We start from the raw sequence: 17932 nt of genomic DNA, 5'->3' as shown, positions 1-17932 counted from the left end.
GCCCCCTCCTGCCACAAAAGCTTAACTCCGCCTGTGGTTATGGTCGACGAATACTCAACATGTTTTCGTCTTTAAAAATTCAATGGCTTTGGTCCAAAAATATATTTAAAAAAGAAACTAGCCCTGCAAGCAGGACTGAACGGGCCCTCGCGTATGGCGCAACTCGGACGTCAAACAAAGTGGAAGGGCAGGCAGGTCGGGGCGGTGGCAGTCGACAACAGACAGATATCCAGGCAGATATATTGCATGTCTGAATGTTCAGAATGAGTGGGGAGAGAAAATGGCGACGGTCATTATGACTTTCCTATGGGACCCCTCTGCTTTAACAAAACAAAATTGTTTATTAGGCACCTGAACACGGTCATTATGACTTTCCTTTTGGACCCCTCTGCTTTAACGAAACAAAATTGTTGATCAGGCACCTGAACACATGTCTTAAGGCTCCGCTGATTCAGGTTTGAGGTCAATTGATTTTTGACCCTGAGAAGCAGGAGCCTTTCTATTTAATGAAAAGTGTGTTTCCTGTTCCCACTAGGGGGCGCCAGGCGTAATGAGTAATATTTCAATAAAGTCATGTGCAGGCTGAAATACTTCACATTCATGCCAAATATGAAAAAGATTGCACCTTCAATCAGGAAGTTATTACCGTATTTTTCGGACTACAAGTCGCACCTGAGTATAAGTCGCACAAGCCAGAAAATGCCCAACAAAGAGAAAAAAAACATATATAAGTCTTACCGGAGTATAAGTCGCAATTTTGGGGGAAATTTACTTGATAAAATCCAACACATAGAACAGATATGTCATCTTGAAAGGCAGTTTAATATAAAAATACAATAGAGAACAACATGCTGAATAAATCTACAGTGTACAGTGCATAAACAACGAAATGCGAATATACTGTCCTCACCAGGACGCTACCGCTCGGTCCTGGCTATATACAGCGAACTCCAAAAAGACAATGCTGGACGTCCGCATAATTTGTTGAATCAATTTGGTCCTCGATAGCAAACAGGTTCACATCAACGTAAATAAATGATAATTAGGTACTATTGCAGCAATAACATAACAGATTAGCATGCGTTCGCTAGCATTAGCACACCATTCAAACAACCACACAACTGGCTGTAAGTGTCCGCTCGCGGGTGGAAAACACACAACAACAACAGAAAAGATGATACACGCAGGCGTTGCCTCTGTAGAGATATTTTAAAAGCATAAACAATGAACGTAGCTTCGCAGCCGTCTTTCCCTCTCGCTAACTCGCCCACTCACTCACTCACTCACTCACTCACTCACTCACTCACTCACTCACTCACTCACTCACTCACTCAGAGCTACGTAGCTGTCTGTCTTCTTCTGGTGTGCGAGCGCTCTTCTTCACGTAAACAAGTGCGAGTGCGCTCCCAGGTGGGCGTGAAAGCGCCACAAACTAAATGCATCCATTTCAATTTAAAAAAGTCAATTATACAATTGAACATACATTGCCAAAGGCAGAACGCGAACGTGGCCATAGCTATTAAGAGTTATTCAGATAACTATAGCATGCTAACAAGTTTACAAAACCATTAGTCCAAAACACCAAAATAACATGGGAAATTTTATCATAATGTGTTAATAATTTCACACATAAGTCGCTGCTGAGTATAAGTCGCACCCCAAAGCAAAATATGAAAAAAACCGCGACTTATAGTCATTTACTGAATTGTATTGTCAAAAATAAGACACATTTGCTCCCCTGGCCAGGAAAGGGCCGTGAATGAAATGTCACCATTTTGATAACCTAACATCTCATATGTGTCAATAATAGTCTGACCAATTTTGAGGAGCATTCAACTTACTGCCTCGGCGTAATGGTGTCAAACGTGCATGCTGGTTTTAGACAAAAATGCCATGTTGTGCAAGATTCAATCCCTAATACCTGATTTCCTGTTGGGTTTGGAATATGGGTGCAAGAGACTTTTTGGAGCAGTTTTGCACAACGTATCCACTCCCCAAATTTCATCACTCTACGTCGAAAAAAACTAATAGGACAGGCCTTTTTTAAAAATTGAAGGGGGCGCCACTGAGCCATTTTATTACATCTTTTGGCAATGTTGCTAAATTCATGAAATTTACATGAAGCCGCATGTATGTGCAAATTTAGGTGAGTTTTCGAGCATGTTCAGACCTGGAAATTGGCCATTTTGTGACAAAATGCCGAGGGTCTTTTCACTTTCCTGTTTGGGTACTGCTACATCAACGAAAACTCAATATTTTTCATCATATACCTAAAGACATGTCTTAAGGCTCCCCTGATGCAGGTTTGAGGTCAATTGATGTTTTTCACCAGGAGGAGGAGCCTTTCTCGTAAAAATGGGTGTTTCCTCTTCCCACAAGGGGGCGCCAGGCCTAATGGAAAATATTTCAATGCAGTCGTGTTCAGGTTAAGACACCTTACACGCATGCCAAATATGAAAAAGATTGGACCTTGTATCAGGAAGTTATTAATCATTTACTGAAATTGGCGCGTTGCCAAAAAAACACCCGACTTTGGTACCCCGCCCAGGTCAGGCCCATGGACGAAAACTCACCATTTTCACAACTTAATATCTCATATGTCTCATGAAGACGTACACCAATTTTGAGGAAGATCCAACGTACTGGCTCGGCGCAATGGTCTGAAACGTGCATGCTGGTTTTCGCCCAAAATGCTATGTTTTTCAACATTCAATCCAAAATATCCGATTTCCTGTTGGGTTTGGAATATGGGTGCTGCAGACTTTTTGAAGCGTCTCTGGACAACGTATCCACTCCCCAAATTTCATCGCTCTACGTTGAAAAACATCAAAGCAAAGGGCATTTTTAAAATTTCAAGGGGGCGCCACTGAGCCATTTTTTGATTTTTTTAAAAAACGTTGCTAAATTTTCGAAATTTTCGCGAAGCCGGATGTATATGCAAAATTTGGTGAGTTTTTGAGCATGTTCAGGCCTTCAAATTGGCCATTTTCATTTGCCATGAAAAAATAATAATAATAATAATAATAATAATAATAATAATCCTTCGAAGAACAATAGGGCCTCGCACGCTGAGAGTGCTCGGGCCCTAAAAAACATTTCCTACAATTTCTAATGAACAATTACAAAAGAGCTTTTATTGGAGCATCTACTAGGACAACACCAACTATGTCAAGGTTTTTCAATAGTTTTAATTGCAACCAGTAGCTTGGCGCACGACTACTGTAAGCCATACCTGACGCCAACAAAACAAAACGACACAATAAGTGTTTAAGAGGTTGCTCACTTCACTTAAGTTAATGCTAATCCGAACGCCAATGCTGTGCTAATGCTATGAGTTAAATTTAGTGTGTGATGATCACTCAGCACAGACCTTTAAACGATAAGCAACACTCATGCTAAGATAAGAAAACAAATCTTACTGTGTTTCAAAACAAAAATGCCCGGAACGCAGCCTAGCTTGAAGGACATTGTAAACAGCAGTGAGGAGACTGAGGGAGAGGTGCAGCACATGTCAAATTTTAGACACGACCCAAACACTGCTAAGATGTATGCTAACTAATTAAACGTAGTAAGAAAATGTCACACATTGTGAAAATATGATGGAAACCGACGCATTTTTGTCTAATTCCCATCTGGCATTCGTGTCTTTGTTTGAGTCTCATGAGACACTTTTTAAAGTCGTTATTATCTCTTTATCAAAAAAATGTTCGATGAAATATTTTTGTTTTCGTCATCATTGACTAAAACAATGATTCAGAGTAGTTTAAATGGCACAAAGTTTTTAACTTGTATACTTACTAGTCTTCCCTGCACTTTCTACACATAAAATAACTAATGGTGTAGCGGTGCTTTGGCATGTATTCGACAGGGAACACAAGATGTTAGGCAAATGACATTCTAATGATGATCATATTAATTAAATTAAGAAAGGTTGTGTGATTGTGACTGACTGACCAGGAAAGAGTGATTTGTTTCCTATTACCAGTTGTTCCCTTTAAAAACAAGAGGGGAAATGTGTCTCACTGCAAATTGGAAATTGACTACAATCATGGAATAGATTGTTACACCCTAAGAGATTTAAAATGTTTTTCAGAGTATTTGAATCAAGTAATTGCGTCTGAGCTATTCAGAGGAAGATAGGAGGTTGGAAAAGGAGAAGAAAAACAGGCATGACAGCAGTCAAGCCAACACATCACATACAAACGACAGACGGTCCTGTTTTTATCGATTCCTGCTCTTGCCTACTTTAATGTTATGACTCTGTGTTGATCAGCAGAGATGTGGACTAAAAAGAATATTTAAAAAAAGCTGTATCATATCAAGCTATTGGCAATAAAGAGCCAAATGATGCTGTTGTTTTTTCACAGGCATAAATCAAGACAAGGTTTGAGAGGTAAATCTTGTTTTGTCACATAATTACAGGTTGGAAAATACAAACATGCATTGCTATTAAGTGGCAGCTTGGCATGAAAGTCCAACCCTTAATATCCTGAAACTGAAAATTATAGTGATGCTACATCCATCCATCCCATTAGTGAGAGTTAATAATGCCATACATCAGAAAGCTTACATTAGCTTAACAACACAGAGCGTGCGTGAGGTAATTGCCCCTGTAAATTAAGTAAATGAGAGTCCTCTTTGGAATATACAGTGGTTGCACAAAATAATGGAAACACCTTTAAAAAAAAAATCAACAAATTTAATATGGTGTAGGTTTTGCGGCAATTACAGCCTCAATTCTCCGAGTTATTGAGTCAAACAACTTGTGAATTGTTTCCTAAGGAATTTTAAGCCATTCTTCAGTTTGAATACCCTCTAACTCTTTTAGAGACGAAATCGATGTCTTAATTGAACCTCAAAAACTGACCATAAATGCTCAATAATGTTGAGGTCTGGGGATTGTGCCGGCCTTATGAGATGCTCAACTTCATTAGAAAGTTCATCGTGCCATTCTTTAACAATTACAGTGGGGCAAATAAGTATTTAGTCAACCACCAATTGTGCAAGTTCTCCTACTTGAAAAGATTAGAGAGGCCTGTAATTGTCAACATAGCTAAACCTCAACCATGAGGGACAGAATGTGGAAAAAAAAAAAAAGAAAGAAAATCACATTGTTTGATTTTTAAAGAATTTATTTGCAAATCATGGTGGAAAATAAGTATTTAGTCAGTACCAAAAGTTTATCTCAATACTTGGTTATGTACCCTTTGTTGGCAATAACGGAGGCCAAACGTTTTCTGTAACTCTTCACTCTTTGCATGGTGTAAAGAAATCAACAGTGGGAGCAATTATTAGAGAATGGAAGACATACAAGACCACTGATAATCTCTCTCGATCTGGGGCTCCATGCAAGATCTCACCCAGTAGTGTCAAAATGATAACAAGAACGGTGAGCAAAAATCCCAAAACCATACGGGGGGACCTAGTGAATGACCTACAGAGAGCTGGGACCACAGTAACAAAGGCTACTCTCAGTAAAACAATGCGCCGCCAGGGACTCAAATCCTGCACTGCCAGATGTTTCCCCCCGCTGAAGCCAGTACACATCCAGGCCTGTCTGCGGTTCGCTAGAGAGAATTTGGATGATCCAGAAGAGGACTGGGAGAATGTGTTATGCAGATTGGACTATTGCAACGGTATATTTACAGGTCTTGATAAAAAATCAGTCAGGAAGCTCGAGCTAGTACAAAATGCTGCAGCCAGAGTCCTCACAAACACTGTACAAGGAAACTGGACCACATTACACCGGTTTTTAAATCATTACACTGGCTTCCAGTGAGTCAAAGGATAGACTGTAAAATACTACTGCTCGTCTACAAAACACTTAATGGCCTTGGACCAAAATACATGCTTGATTTGTTGGATTCCTATGAAACATCTAGACAAGGGGTGTCCAAACTTTTTGCAAAGGGGTCCAGATTTGGTGTGGTAAAAATGTGGGGGCCGACCTTAGCGTAGAACAATATATTTAAGCAAATTTTAGCAAGCCATTCTGTGTGTCACGTTTGCTTCATTTATTTATTTAATTTCAACAATCTCGCAACTAGCTTTTGTGGCGTTCTTTGGACTCTTGGCCTCTTGCGAAATACTAATGCTGTAAAATTAAACTAGCTTCAAGTTGCTTCAATTTCTCGCTACGGATCTTGCCTGTAATCTTGTCGTACATGTCAGTTTGTCTTGTTTGGTAAAATCGCCTCACATTGAACTCTTCAAAAACAGTGACTGTCTCTTTGCAAATGAGGCAGACACAGTTGTTGCGTATTTTAGTGAAGAAATAGTCCAATCTCCACCTATCCTTGAAGCGTCGGCCGTCGCAGTCAACTTTTTTGTTGATTGTCGCCATTTTAGAAAATTGCGATTCAAGGGTCACATGGGGTAATGTTGCTTAGAGTGCTGCTGCCTTTTAGTGGGTAAATAAGGAGCAGCATTTAGCGTGTAAGCGACTTCAAATGCTGGTAGGAGTACTGTTGATCAATTTATTAAGTCTGTGTGCGGGCTAGACGTTAGTGATTTTATGACAGAGCCTGGGGGCCGGATGAAATTTGACCACGGGCCGCATTTGGCCTCCGGGCCGGACTTTGGACATGACTGATCTAGACCCCTAAGGTCATCTGGAACCGGTCTCCTGTATGTTACAAGAACAAGAACCAAGCAGGGTGAGGCGGCATTTAGTTATTATGCTCCTCATCTCTGGAACAAGTTACCTGAAGGTCTAAAGTATGCTCAAACTGTTATTTCCTTTAAATCAGAGCAGAAAAACACTTTTGTTTAGCACTGCATATCCATAACTGTCTATATATTTCAATCTATTTGCTTTCTATTCCTCTTGTGCTTTATCTCCATTGCTGATTTCATCTATTATCAGTAGTAGTAAGTAGTAATTTATTTTTTGATTATCAGTATTATTTTTTCTTTTTATTCTATTCGTGATTAAATGTGATTTTAATGTATAATTTTATTTCCTGTTTTTATTGTATTTGTTATTACGTTCTATTGATTTAATATGATTTTTATTATCTTTATGTGATGTAAAGCAATTTAAATTGCTTTGTGTTGAATTGTGCTGTATAAATAAATTTGCCTTTGCCTGCCTCGCCAAGAGTTCGGAGTTAAGTCTTAGCTAGATAGTGAGCTAAGCTCCGAAATGACGATGGCAGATGTCCATGTGGTTTGCTGACTTTATTCTGCTGCACATGACATCAACACTTGCGGAACGAAACTAAAATAAAACGAAATTTAGTCAGTCTCATCTTCGATAACAGCAATTCAAATTTATGTTTACACGTAGCTGATGATATCGCAATAACGATTAGAATGTATCAGTTAGCGTCCGCGCATCATCAAAAACAACCACATAAACTCGCCCCAAGTATTCGACCACAATTGAAAATGCACAATAAACAGTACAAAAGGGGTTATATACAGCCTTCGCCCTCTGGATGCTTCACAAATAAACAAATGTGCGCGCAGGCTGTTACCTCCTCGGCTGCTCTGTGTGTGCGTTTGTGGGGTGGGCGGGCGTGTCTGTACATGCGTTCTCTTACTGTTCTACGCTTCATGCGCCAAAAAAAAAAAAAAAAAAAAAAAAAAACGAAACTCAGGCAGCAAAATCACGTAAATCATGTCCGTCGTAACCCAGGGACTACCTGTATTTGCAATACAAAAACACAAAACTTTTGGAGAAGATGACATTTCACCCTTCCTTCTATTTCATTTCTCCGTTGCGCATGTGAACATCATCACACCGCTGCCACTAATGTAGCGGACCATGTGTGCGCGTAAAAACAACCTTCGTGAGACAAAAACAAGAGGGGAGACTTCTGCTCGTCAGCCCTCCACAACAACAATAGCAGCAAAATCATGTTACAAAGCATAATGGGAAAAATTCGGTCCAATTGGGCAGCAGGATCGTATGGCGCAATTTTTAAAAATTTTCTTCCACACTTTTTATTGTAGGTATATCTTTCGTATGCTGAATAAATTTGCGTAATAGCCTATCACGCAAATTTATTCAGCATACAAAAGACAGGTTTTTGCCTCCTATTACTAATAGGAGGCAAAAAATGCTTTGAAAACACTTCGTACAATGTATTTTTCTTGTACTGAAGCTTTCATATCTCGAGGTACCAGTGTATCTATATTATTTTTTTAAATCAATATGAATGAGTTGTGCAGTTTGAAAACTGCAGAACTCACAACAGAAAGTAAAGCTGAAGAGCAGATATAAAAATAGGGCCTTTTCAGCAGAAGAAACCATTCCCATGTCATTTTGCAAGATACATTGTTACTTGATTCACAAGCTGCAAGTTTGAAACAGCAGCAAAGACACTAAGACATTTATTCAGATATACTGGAGCTCCAGCACAACAGTTTGACACTTCCAATAACATCAACTGTCTTAGAAATCATAGATGAAGACAGTCCAAAAGAGAACTAATTGTAAATATTGTTTTCTTCTTCCCATCCTACTCTCTTTCAAATGTAAGTGATACCTTGACTTACTTCTTCCCTTTGAAATTATTTGAAATGCTCATCATCATTCCAGGTCCCCCGTCCCTACCCAAAAACATTTTGTTCTCTGTAATACTGCACTTCATGCGAAACTACTGTGAATTTGTATGGTATACTAGGAAAACAACTACAGTAATTGACAGAAAAAATATCACTGTTTTGATAACTCAAACTTTGTCGTTCATGCAATCCAGGAGAATCCGTATGTGATGTTGCGAGCGAATCACCAAGAAATGGAGGGAAATGAGCGCTACGAAGGCTTCTGTGTGGATATGCTAAAGGAGCTGGCAGCCATTCTCAAGTTCAAGTATCGAATCCGACTGGTGGGGGATGGACTGTACGGTGTCCCTGGAGCCAATGGAACATGGAGCGGCATGGTGGGAGAGCTCATTTCAAGGGTATGTAAATATGCACAAGACCTGTCAAGTTAAACGAACATGTTTATCTCATCAAATATGCAGTGCATGAAAATACCACATGTGAAGAATATGCTCAAGGGATTTGCACTTAAGCACTTACAGACACCTAAAGGGGAAACGTAAAGTATCATACCTTTACATTTTTTTCCACCATTTCCATATTTTCCCCTATATACTAGTACACCCTGTGCTCTATATTAGTAAATGCATTCACTTCCATCTTAGGTATACATTATATGCAGTGGTTAACCCTTGAGAGTCGAAGGACGCGCCGACGCGTCCTCAGCGCACGTCTTCTTTGAAGCGCCCTTACGTTTTAATTACGTCACCCACATGCTGTTGGATGGTCTCGTTTTAAAGTGCGGAAGTTGCGGTTTACTCTCATTATTATTTGAAGTCAATCGACCAACTAAAACCTGAGATATTGTCATTTAAGTTTTATAGTTTTATTGTCCTCTCAAAAAAACATTAAAACGCTGTATGGATCATATGTTTATGTCTATATTTCCATCATTTCTTGTCCTTTTTCAAAACGGAAGCTCCATGAAAAAAACACAAATCAAACGAACCCTTTCGAAGTCACAGCGGAAGCACAAAATGCGTTTTTTTTTTTTAATAAATATAACTGCCGTGCGAGGTTCCACCGAACGAGAGGGAGGAGTGTTCTGAAGCAGCAGCGAGGTGGCGAGCGACGGCCGTTTGGATCGAGCAGCGACTTTGTGTGACTTTGAGAATGAACGGAAAACTAAATTTAGCGCAAGCAATTGTGCTTTTTGATCAACTTGAGGAAGAGGATGGTCCAAATTCATCATCATCGTCTTCTTCGGAAGAGTCCTCGAGTGAAGATAGTGACGGATTTGAACACGTGGGTGACGCCATCGACGAGCAGAGGTAAGCCAACTCACTTTTTTTTTTTTTTTATTATGGTGAAAAAGTTTCTTTTGAAAGTTTCTTTTGATATTGCAAGACAAAGTTAATTTTGATGCAATATAAGTGTGTGTTTGTGTATATAATAATAAAATGTGCATATCAGATCAAAGTCGTACGTGCACTGTGTGTATCCCAGGCAGGAATTTATAATTTGTGGTGTTCTTCTTTCTATATGAAGATTAGGGGTGTAGCACATTTTCAGCTATGGTATTCTTTCTATTGTCATAATATAGATTTCCATTATTATTTATTGCTGTATATATTTTTATTTTATACTTTATTATTTTCATAAATACTGACTTTTTTCATGTACATTTATAGTGACAATGAAAGCAAAGAGAAATGAAAATGGAAGGGTGGAAGGGTGGAAAGAGGACCGACACCCCATGGAAGTGTGGAATGTGTGATGTAGCCCTGTGTCTAATTCCAGGACGAAACTGCATTTCAGAGTGGCATGCCTGAAAAAAATGTAACTTGTTTATTGTAAATATTTTTGAAAATACTTTTTTTTCCAATGTTATATATATATATATATATATATTTTTTTTTTCCCCCACAATCAGTCTTCTCAATTTGTGTATATAAATGTGTGTTGAGCTTGATTATGTGTACATAGTTTTCATCAGGTGATGGGCCGCAATACCTAAACTCATAAAGAGATGGCCTCTAAACACTGTTAGATGGTATATATTTTTTCACTGTTCTTCACTGTTTGGTCTGCTGTATATAACCTGTTTTGACTAGAGCATGTATAAAGGCAAAAAACGCCTATGGCTATACCTGTTGTTTATGTTGAATTGTCAAATATAAGACTATTTATTCTGAATTTTTTTGGTTGAATGTTCATCCTAACATGTTGAATAAATATTACAAAGTTTCAAAACGGTTCGTTACGCATGTTTGGTTGTCAATTGGACATCAATATTAAAAATTTTGACAAAACGATTTTAGAATTTTTGGTATTTTTGGGCCCAAAATGATGATTTATAATTGGTCAGTGAAGGAAACAACAGTTTGGACATGAAGTTCAAGGTGTCACAAAAAAAGGGACCAAACCAGGCCATCGTAAACAATTCTTTCTTTGAAATATAAAGGCAACTTCAAAGGCATGCAAAATCAGACAAAATAGGCCCAGACCTTAAAGGGTTAAAGTGGAATTTGACAGGATGGGGGAGCACTATAATTTAGTGTTGAAGCACAGTTGGGGAAATTATGTACATGAAAAAAAATGTAATGGCTGGAAAAACACACTGTTGCAATCCAACATAGCTAACTAACACAAAGAAACAGCAAACAAATAGTGTGACACAAAGACTTGGATATAGAGTGAAAAGCAAACCTATACACCCAGGTGAGTGAAACAAGACTGTTTTTGCCCTCTGCTCTTACATCTTTAACAACAAAATTTTCAGATAACAACATTTAGATAGGTCTCCAGCAGTTATATAAATATTCATAACATTCATAACTAGAGATGTCCCGATCGATCGGCATCCCGATCGGCATCCCGATCGATCGGGTCCGATTATGTCATTTTCAAAGTATCAGAATCAGCAAAAAAATATCAGACATGCCTTTTTTATTATCTATATTTTTTTTTAATTAAATCGTTTTCTAATTGTATTTAACATTACAGACATAATATGTTACACTCATCCAGAGTCTTTAGTTTAGGCTTAAGGTAGGGTTATCAAATTTATCCCGTTAATGGTGGTAATTAATTTTTTTTTTTTTTTTTTTTTTTTTTTTTTTTTTTTTTAAACCTGTCCTGTTCAGCTGTTTGACACAGAGAATGGAAGTCTAAGTGCCCGGATTCTGAACAGTTTTAATGTTTCACATGGAGAGTCTGACATACTCCCATTGTGATCCTTCAAAATACCTTTTTATTATGACAAAGCAGCGAACAGGAAGGGATTATGGGGGGACAGAAGAAAAGAAATACAAGAGAAGAAAGAAAAACACATAAACAACAACAAGAAATACATTGAACATCTAAACTAGTTACTAATATGCTGGTGCTATCGTCAGCGAGATGTATTTCCGGTTTACACCATGTGGGGGCCAATTGGCCAGTGAAAGAGGAGAATGGGGGTGGGGGTGTCTATAAGACTATAAGCTAAGTGATTGAAAGGAGTGAACACAAATCACTTCTGTGATCTAGAACCCAGTAATCGTGTGAATCTCTTATGAGTGTAAGCCCGTTGGCGACCAACCCTACGCCGCCGCATCGCCAATCCCTGTACCGGAACCCCCAACCCAAGCATGCCCTACCACATCCAGCAGCACGCAAGCCCCACCGGGCACGCGACAGCCACGCTGACGGGCGGAGAAACCGCGCGGGCGCCAACCCAGGGCCACGGCCCCCACCCAGCCAGCCCGGGGAGGGAGGGCGGTCGGGGCGGTGGGGGGGCCACGTGCAGCCCATCCCTCCTCCCGCCGCCCAGCAAAGGAGCCACCGCCCACCCCCGGGACCCAGGGTGGTCCCCCGGGCCACACGCGCGCCCATCAACCGGCCTTCAGGGATGGCAGAAGGGGACGCATCACCAAACCCACGCCTACACCCACCCCCGCCCGCCCACCCGGGCCACGAGCCACAGCCCCCCAACCGGCACGGCACGCCACGGGACCCCCAGCGGCCCACCAAGCCCCAGGCAAGGCAGGGTCCCCCGCCGGTGCAGGCGACACCCCGCTGATACACCGGCGCCCAGCCAGCGACCCGCGACGGAGCGCAGGGCGGATGCCCAGCCAGAGAAGCCAGCCAGAGAAGCCAACCATCCCACAACCTTGGTGTGTGGTGCATTAAAAACAGGGGGGAGTCGGGCTGGGACTGTAAAGCCCCGTCCCAACTCTCCCCGGAGAAATGTATGAGCATGTAAGTGCCAGGGTGAAAAATATTTACAGTGCCGAAGTGAGAAGTGCGTGAGTTAAGAGGCAGGCTCCCGCATGCGTGGCCCCGTCCACCAGAACCACCGGCCCCAGGGCGGAAGAAGCGTCAGGGCCCCGATCAATCCCCGCCCCAGACCACCCACGGCGCCTCCGCGACCGCCCACCCCCCTCCCACCCACCCCGCACCCGAGCAGGCGCCACACCAAGCGCCGGCGACCAGGGGGCGTCCACCCCACCGGCAAGGGAAAGCAAGCCTCACCCTAGGCCCCGCGGGCCCCAAGAGGCCCCGCCAACGACCCCGCCGGCCGGGGGGCAGCCGCGGCCGCCACGGCTGCCGCGGCCTAGGGAGGCGGACAGGGCCGGAAACAGACCAAGGGTGGTAATTATTTTTTTTAAAAATTGATCACATTAAAATATTTAACACAATTAACGCATGCGCTGCACGACCCACTCACGCATTGTCGTGTTCAATCTGTATTGGCGCCGTTTTACCTATATATAGAGCTAAAAGGCTGCGTAAAATGAGTAGACTGAATTTTGGCAGCCTTTGGAGCCTTTTTATTATTGGCTAAAGCCTTACAATTCCTCTCCCTACGATTAGAAATATCGTGGGAAGCAATGTGGGGAAGAAAGGTAGTAATTGATCTTTTTCTTAACACCCTATGTTATTTCCCATATCAGAGAAGATGTATCAATTGGTACCACTACGCACAGTCATGGTTGCACTTCCCATCATGCATTTGGGCAGAACAGTTAAATGGCTATAGTATCATTTACTGAAAGCTCAACAAATACACTAGATGGCAATTATTAGTCACAATATACAATGTCACAAGTCTTTCTATCCGTGGATCCCTCTCACAGAAAGAATGTTAATAATGTAAATGCCATCTTGAGGATATATTGTCATAATAAACAAATACAGTACTTATGTACTGTATGTTGAATGTATGTATTCGAGTTTTATTCATTTTTTTCTTAATGCATTGCCAAAATGTATATGATCGGGAAAAATTATCGGGAATGATTGGAATTGAATCGGGAGCAAAAAAAAAGCGGATCGGGAAATATCGGGATCGGCAGATACTCAAACTAAAACGATCGGGATTGGATCGGGAGCAAAAAAACATGATTGGAACAACCCTATTCATAACAATACTACCAGTCATAGCCACAGCCTCTACTTTTAAGGTAACTGGGATAACCATTAACATTTTGCCATTACACATTTAGCTAGCCATTTTCAAATTTAAAAATTCTTCTTATTGGCCTAACAAATTGTTGAATATTCCAGAACCTCTTCATCTCAGTAATTTTTATTTTTATTCACTTCCTTTGGTTTAAACGCCGTTTTAGACTTCTGCTTGATACGTTCAAACCACAGATGACAAGGGGTGTGACAAAATATCGAAATGGTGATACAATGATACCTCGATATACGATCGCTGTGACACACGATCTTTTCCTCATCCGACGTAAAATTTGACACGCCATTTGTTGCTACATCCTACGAAATGCTCGAAATACGAGGATTCATGACAGCGTTGCAATTTCATTGTTTTCCCGCAAGACTGACGCACAGCGGATTGTCTTGAGAGAAATCAACATGGGTTCCAAGAACGTTAAAGCAGGGGATGAAAAAAGAAAAAAAGGTGAGGCTTACCATGAAATGAAGATGGAATGATGGAAAAATATGAGCGTGGGGTGCACGTTCATGAACTGTTTGACAATATTCCGACGACCTCTGTTCGCCAGTCTTTATACGTTAAGGTGACAATCATTATTCTGGTACAACTGCCAAGACATCACAGGCTTCGTCAGGTTTTTAATCATTTAATTCAGAACTTGTGCAAAAAACACGCATCGCCAATTGATAGCAACAACAGAGGTGAAAAGAGAAAGTCAACTGCATTCTCTCACTCTGCTGTCAGCCCCGCGGTGCGTTCAGGAACACAACGCAAGATACATAATGTATTTGTATTTGCTCTTGCAATTGCTTTTTGAAATAGTAACAGCAGTATTTATTAAGGATTTTGTAAAAAAAAATATTTTTTTTTTAACACTGAGCTGGTGTGACTAGAAGAATGGAACCATAATGATGCCCGTCCTGAATTAATCAGACCAAAACTTTCTCTTCATCAGCTTGTTGCCTTTTTATTTTATTTCTATGATAACATCGATCTTAGCTTTCTTTAGGTGGCCAAATTATGCCGGAGCATAAAACTACAAATTGCAACTCGCCACCAGGGGGATTCAAAACACGTAACATGCAAACAACCTGGCATTTTTAATAGATTTAGTGTAGGTTTTTGGGCTGTGGAACGAATTAATGGAATTAAAATCTATTCTTATCGGAAAATCCTGCTCGAAATACGACCATTTCGACTTACAAACAAGGTCTTGGAACGGATTAACTTCGTATGTAGAGGTACCACTGTATATCGTGATACTTTGTATCGCAAAAGGTTATCGATATGCTCCTGCCAAGAATCGAGATATCGTTTTAAAAATGTGTCACTGTTTAAAATAAAAAATTAAAAAAAAGGAGCCAACAAGTTGCAATCAAAATCTTCCATTATAATAATGTCTCAGTTAACTCTAAGAATGCATTGACGGTGCTCGACGCCCAATCCATTTAGACTGGGAACGTTTGTTCATTCCAAAGAAGGGCATTCACAGTTATTCTGTCCGATTTTCAGGGCATTTACAGGTCATTTACTGTTGAGTTTGAGTCACTGCCTATTCATTTGGGTGATTCCCAGGTCACTTTCTGTTCTGTAACTCAAAATAAACAGGAAGTGACCTATAAAATACCCCAAAATCAACAGGAAGTAACTGAAAATCAACTGGCCCAAAATTACCTCCTTGCCTGGCATTGGCTGTCATTGACGGCCATACACGTCCAATCCGTTTGAAGTGGGAGGGATGGCAACGAATTAACGACCGTTCATTTGCTGCCACCCTCCCAGTTCAAATGGATTGGAAGTCTAGTAGTGATAAACCCATTCCAATTCACAGCAGAAGCTTGTTTTTCTGTTCATTAGTTGTTTGTATGATATCCTAGAATGATTTCCTGACCAGTGTATCGATAATCGTTTTATCGCCATATCGTCAGATCATTGTTATCATGAGCTTTGTATCGCAAATCATATCAAATTGTGAGGTACCAAGAGGTTCGCACTCCTACAGCACGAACCCTTGTTGTTTGCCTGAATCAGTCGATGCTGCTTAAAGAAGGCATGGCCAGCAGTGTGTGTGCTCTGATTTGTTGAGTACATCAACGCTTACATATGAGTTAGCCATGCAGACTGCATGCGAAAACGATATCTAGTCTGCGGCGCTAACTTAATATCGTTTTCGCACCTGTTACCTGAGACACTATCATGGTGGAATAATTTGGTAGCAACGTGTTGGTTGCTTTTTTATTTTTATTTTTTATTTTTATTTTTTTTTAAACATTGACACTGTTTTCTTGGCAGGAGCATATCGATAACCTTTTGGGACACAAAGTATCACGATATAGCGCCATTTCGATATTTTGTCACACCCCTAATAAATGGTATGGGGGGTACGCAGAACAATGCTTTAAAAAATAATGCGCTTGTGATAAGCATCCACCTGGCAAGTACTGTAAATGGTAATCTGTATGTTTGGTGGAAATGGGAACTAAAAGGCATTTAAGTTAAGATTTTTGCTTACATGGGGAAAGCACTTAGGCATCGATGAAAGCACTTATTCTCATGCAATTTCGGGGTGCTGAATCCAGACGATTTTTTTCCCTGTAAACTCTATTATTCATTTATTTTTGCGCAATAAACATCTTTTTTTAATGTGTTTTTTAAAAAGTGGATTTGAATCTGCCACTTAGAAAAATAGCCCAAAACTAACAATTGTAGCAAAATAATACTGTTATGCCAAAACTATAAAACACAACTACAACTGTTGATCTACTCAAAAGCAGTGCGGATATCAAAATTAAAGCAATGTAACTCTGCCATTATATATATTATGGTGGTATACAAACCTGAATTTCACAGACCAGATGGGTGAAACTCTTTTCTTCTTTGTTTTTAAATTCTCCTTTGCTGAATTTTTTGACGCATCACCACTCAGTCAGTGAAAACATCTCTTTTCTGGTTTCCAATGGCAACTTGAATTGTGAGAGCACTGACAAAATGCCATAGCAGCGAAATTTGTCACAGGGTAAAGGTCATTTGGAGGAATGTTTCCACTGTGGAATGAAGCAATTCATTTTGTTTGGGTAAAGGTTTAGAGGTGGATGAAAAGCATTACCGTAAATAGAACAAAGAAAGTGCCGTTTTGTCAGCTTAGTGGACAGCAGCGACTAAAGACCACCTGGGTTATGCGGTACCAGCCATTGCCTTTCACACTGAACAATATGTCACTGTAGTACTCTGACAGCTGTCAAAACAACAAAGCTTACAATTAGGCTACGTTCACAATGCAGGTCAGTTCAGATTTCTTTGCCCGTCTGCGACACAATTATTTTTCGTGCAGTTTTAAAACCAGTGGTTTTACCAGGATGCCAGGTGTGGGTGGGAATTAGTTTTACCAAGTCTTTAAAAAAAAAAAAGCTACAATGCTTAAGTAGGTCTAAATTCAGCGTCGGGCTACTGCATCTTAAAACATGTTTTGTTTTCTCTTTGAGATAACTGTTGTTGTAATTTGGTCTAAACAAATAAAAGTTGATTTTATTTTATTTGACTTAGAACACATCCATAACTGAACAGTATGGACAGGCAGGTGACAATGTTTTTTTTTAGGTAACCTATTGTGGTTCCTCGGTTTTATTATTATTATAGTTACGGCATTCTTTGTTCCGCAGCCCCTTTGAGCTCAATTTGACCACCCTAGAATGCTTCAAAATGCACCAAAATCGGCAGGCAGGTCAAGACAGGTGCAATCTTTGATACAGCAGCAGTCATTCTTTGTCCCGCCGACGCTTTGAGCCCTACTTTGACCCCCTCAGAATGCTTCAAAACTCACCAAACTCAACAGCCAGGTGAACACTGGTGAAAACTTTGATAAAATGTAAAAAAAAATATATATATATATATATATATATATATATATATATATATATATATATATATATATATATATATATATATATATATATATATATATATATATATATATCAAAATATGCGTAAATGTGTGTAGCG

The 17932-nt window shown here is 40.2% G+C and overlaps 1 protein-coding gene across 10 annotated transcripts in view; it reads left to right on the top strand.

Annotated features, from left to right (window-relative positions):
* Positions 1–17932, top strand: part of grik4 (glutamate receptor, ionotropic, kainate 4) — a 734878-nt gene that overhangs the window by 664770 nt on the left and 52176 nt on the right. For all 10 annotated transcript variants that reach the window (XM_057839364.1, XM_057839368.1, XM_057839359.1 and 7 more), the window contains one exon: positions 8706–8909. In XM_057839364.1, coding sequence (XP_057695347.1) covers positions 8706–8909 — 204 coding nt within the window. The remainder of the gene's footprint in view (positions 1–8705; positions 8910–17932) is intronic.

The sequence above is a fragment of the Corythoichthys intestinalis genome, chromosome 6 (genome assembly GCF_030265065.1).
Source record: "Corythoichthys intestinalis isolate RoL2023-P3 chromosome 6, ASM3026506v1, whole genome shotgun sequence".
In the NCBI taxonomy this organism is placed as follows: Eukaryota; Metazoa; Chordata; class Actinopteri; order Syngnathiformes; family Syngnathidae; genus Corythoichthys; species Corythoichthys intestinalis.
Note: the sequence above shows the minus strand (reverse complement) of the source record. Positions and strands in the feature narration are given on the sequence as shown.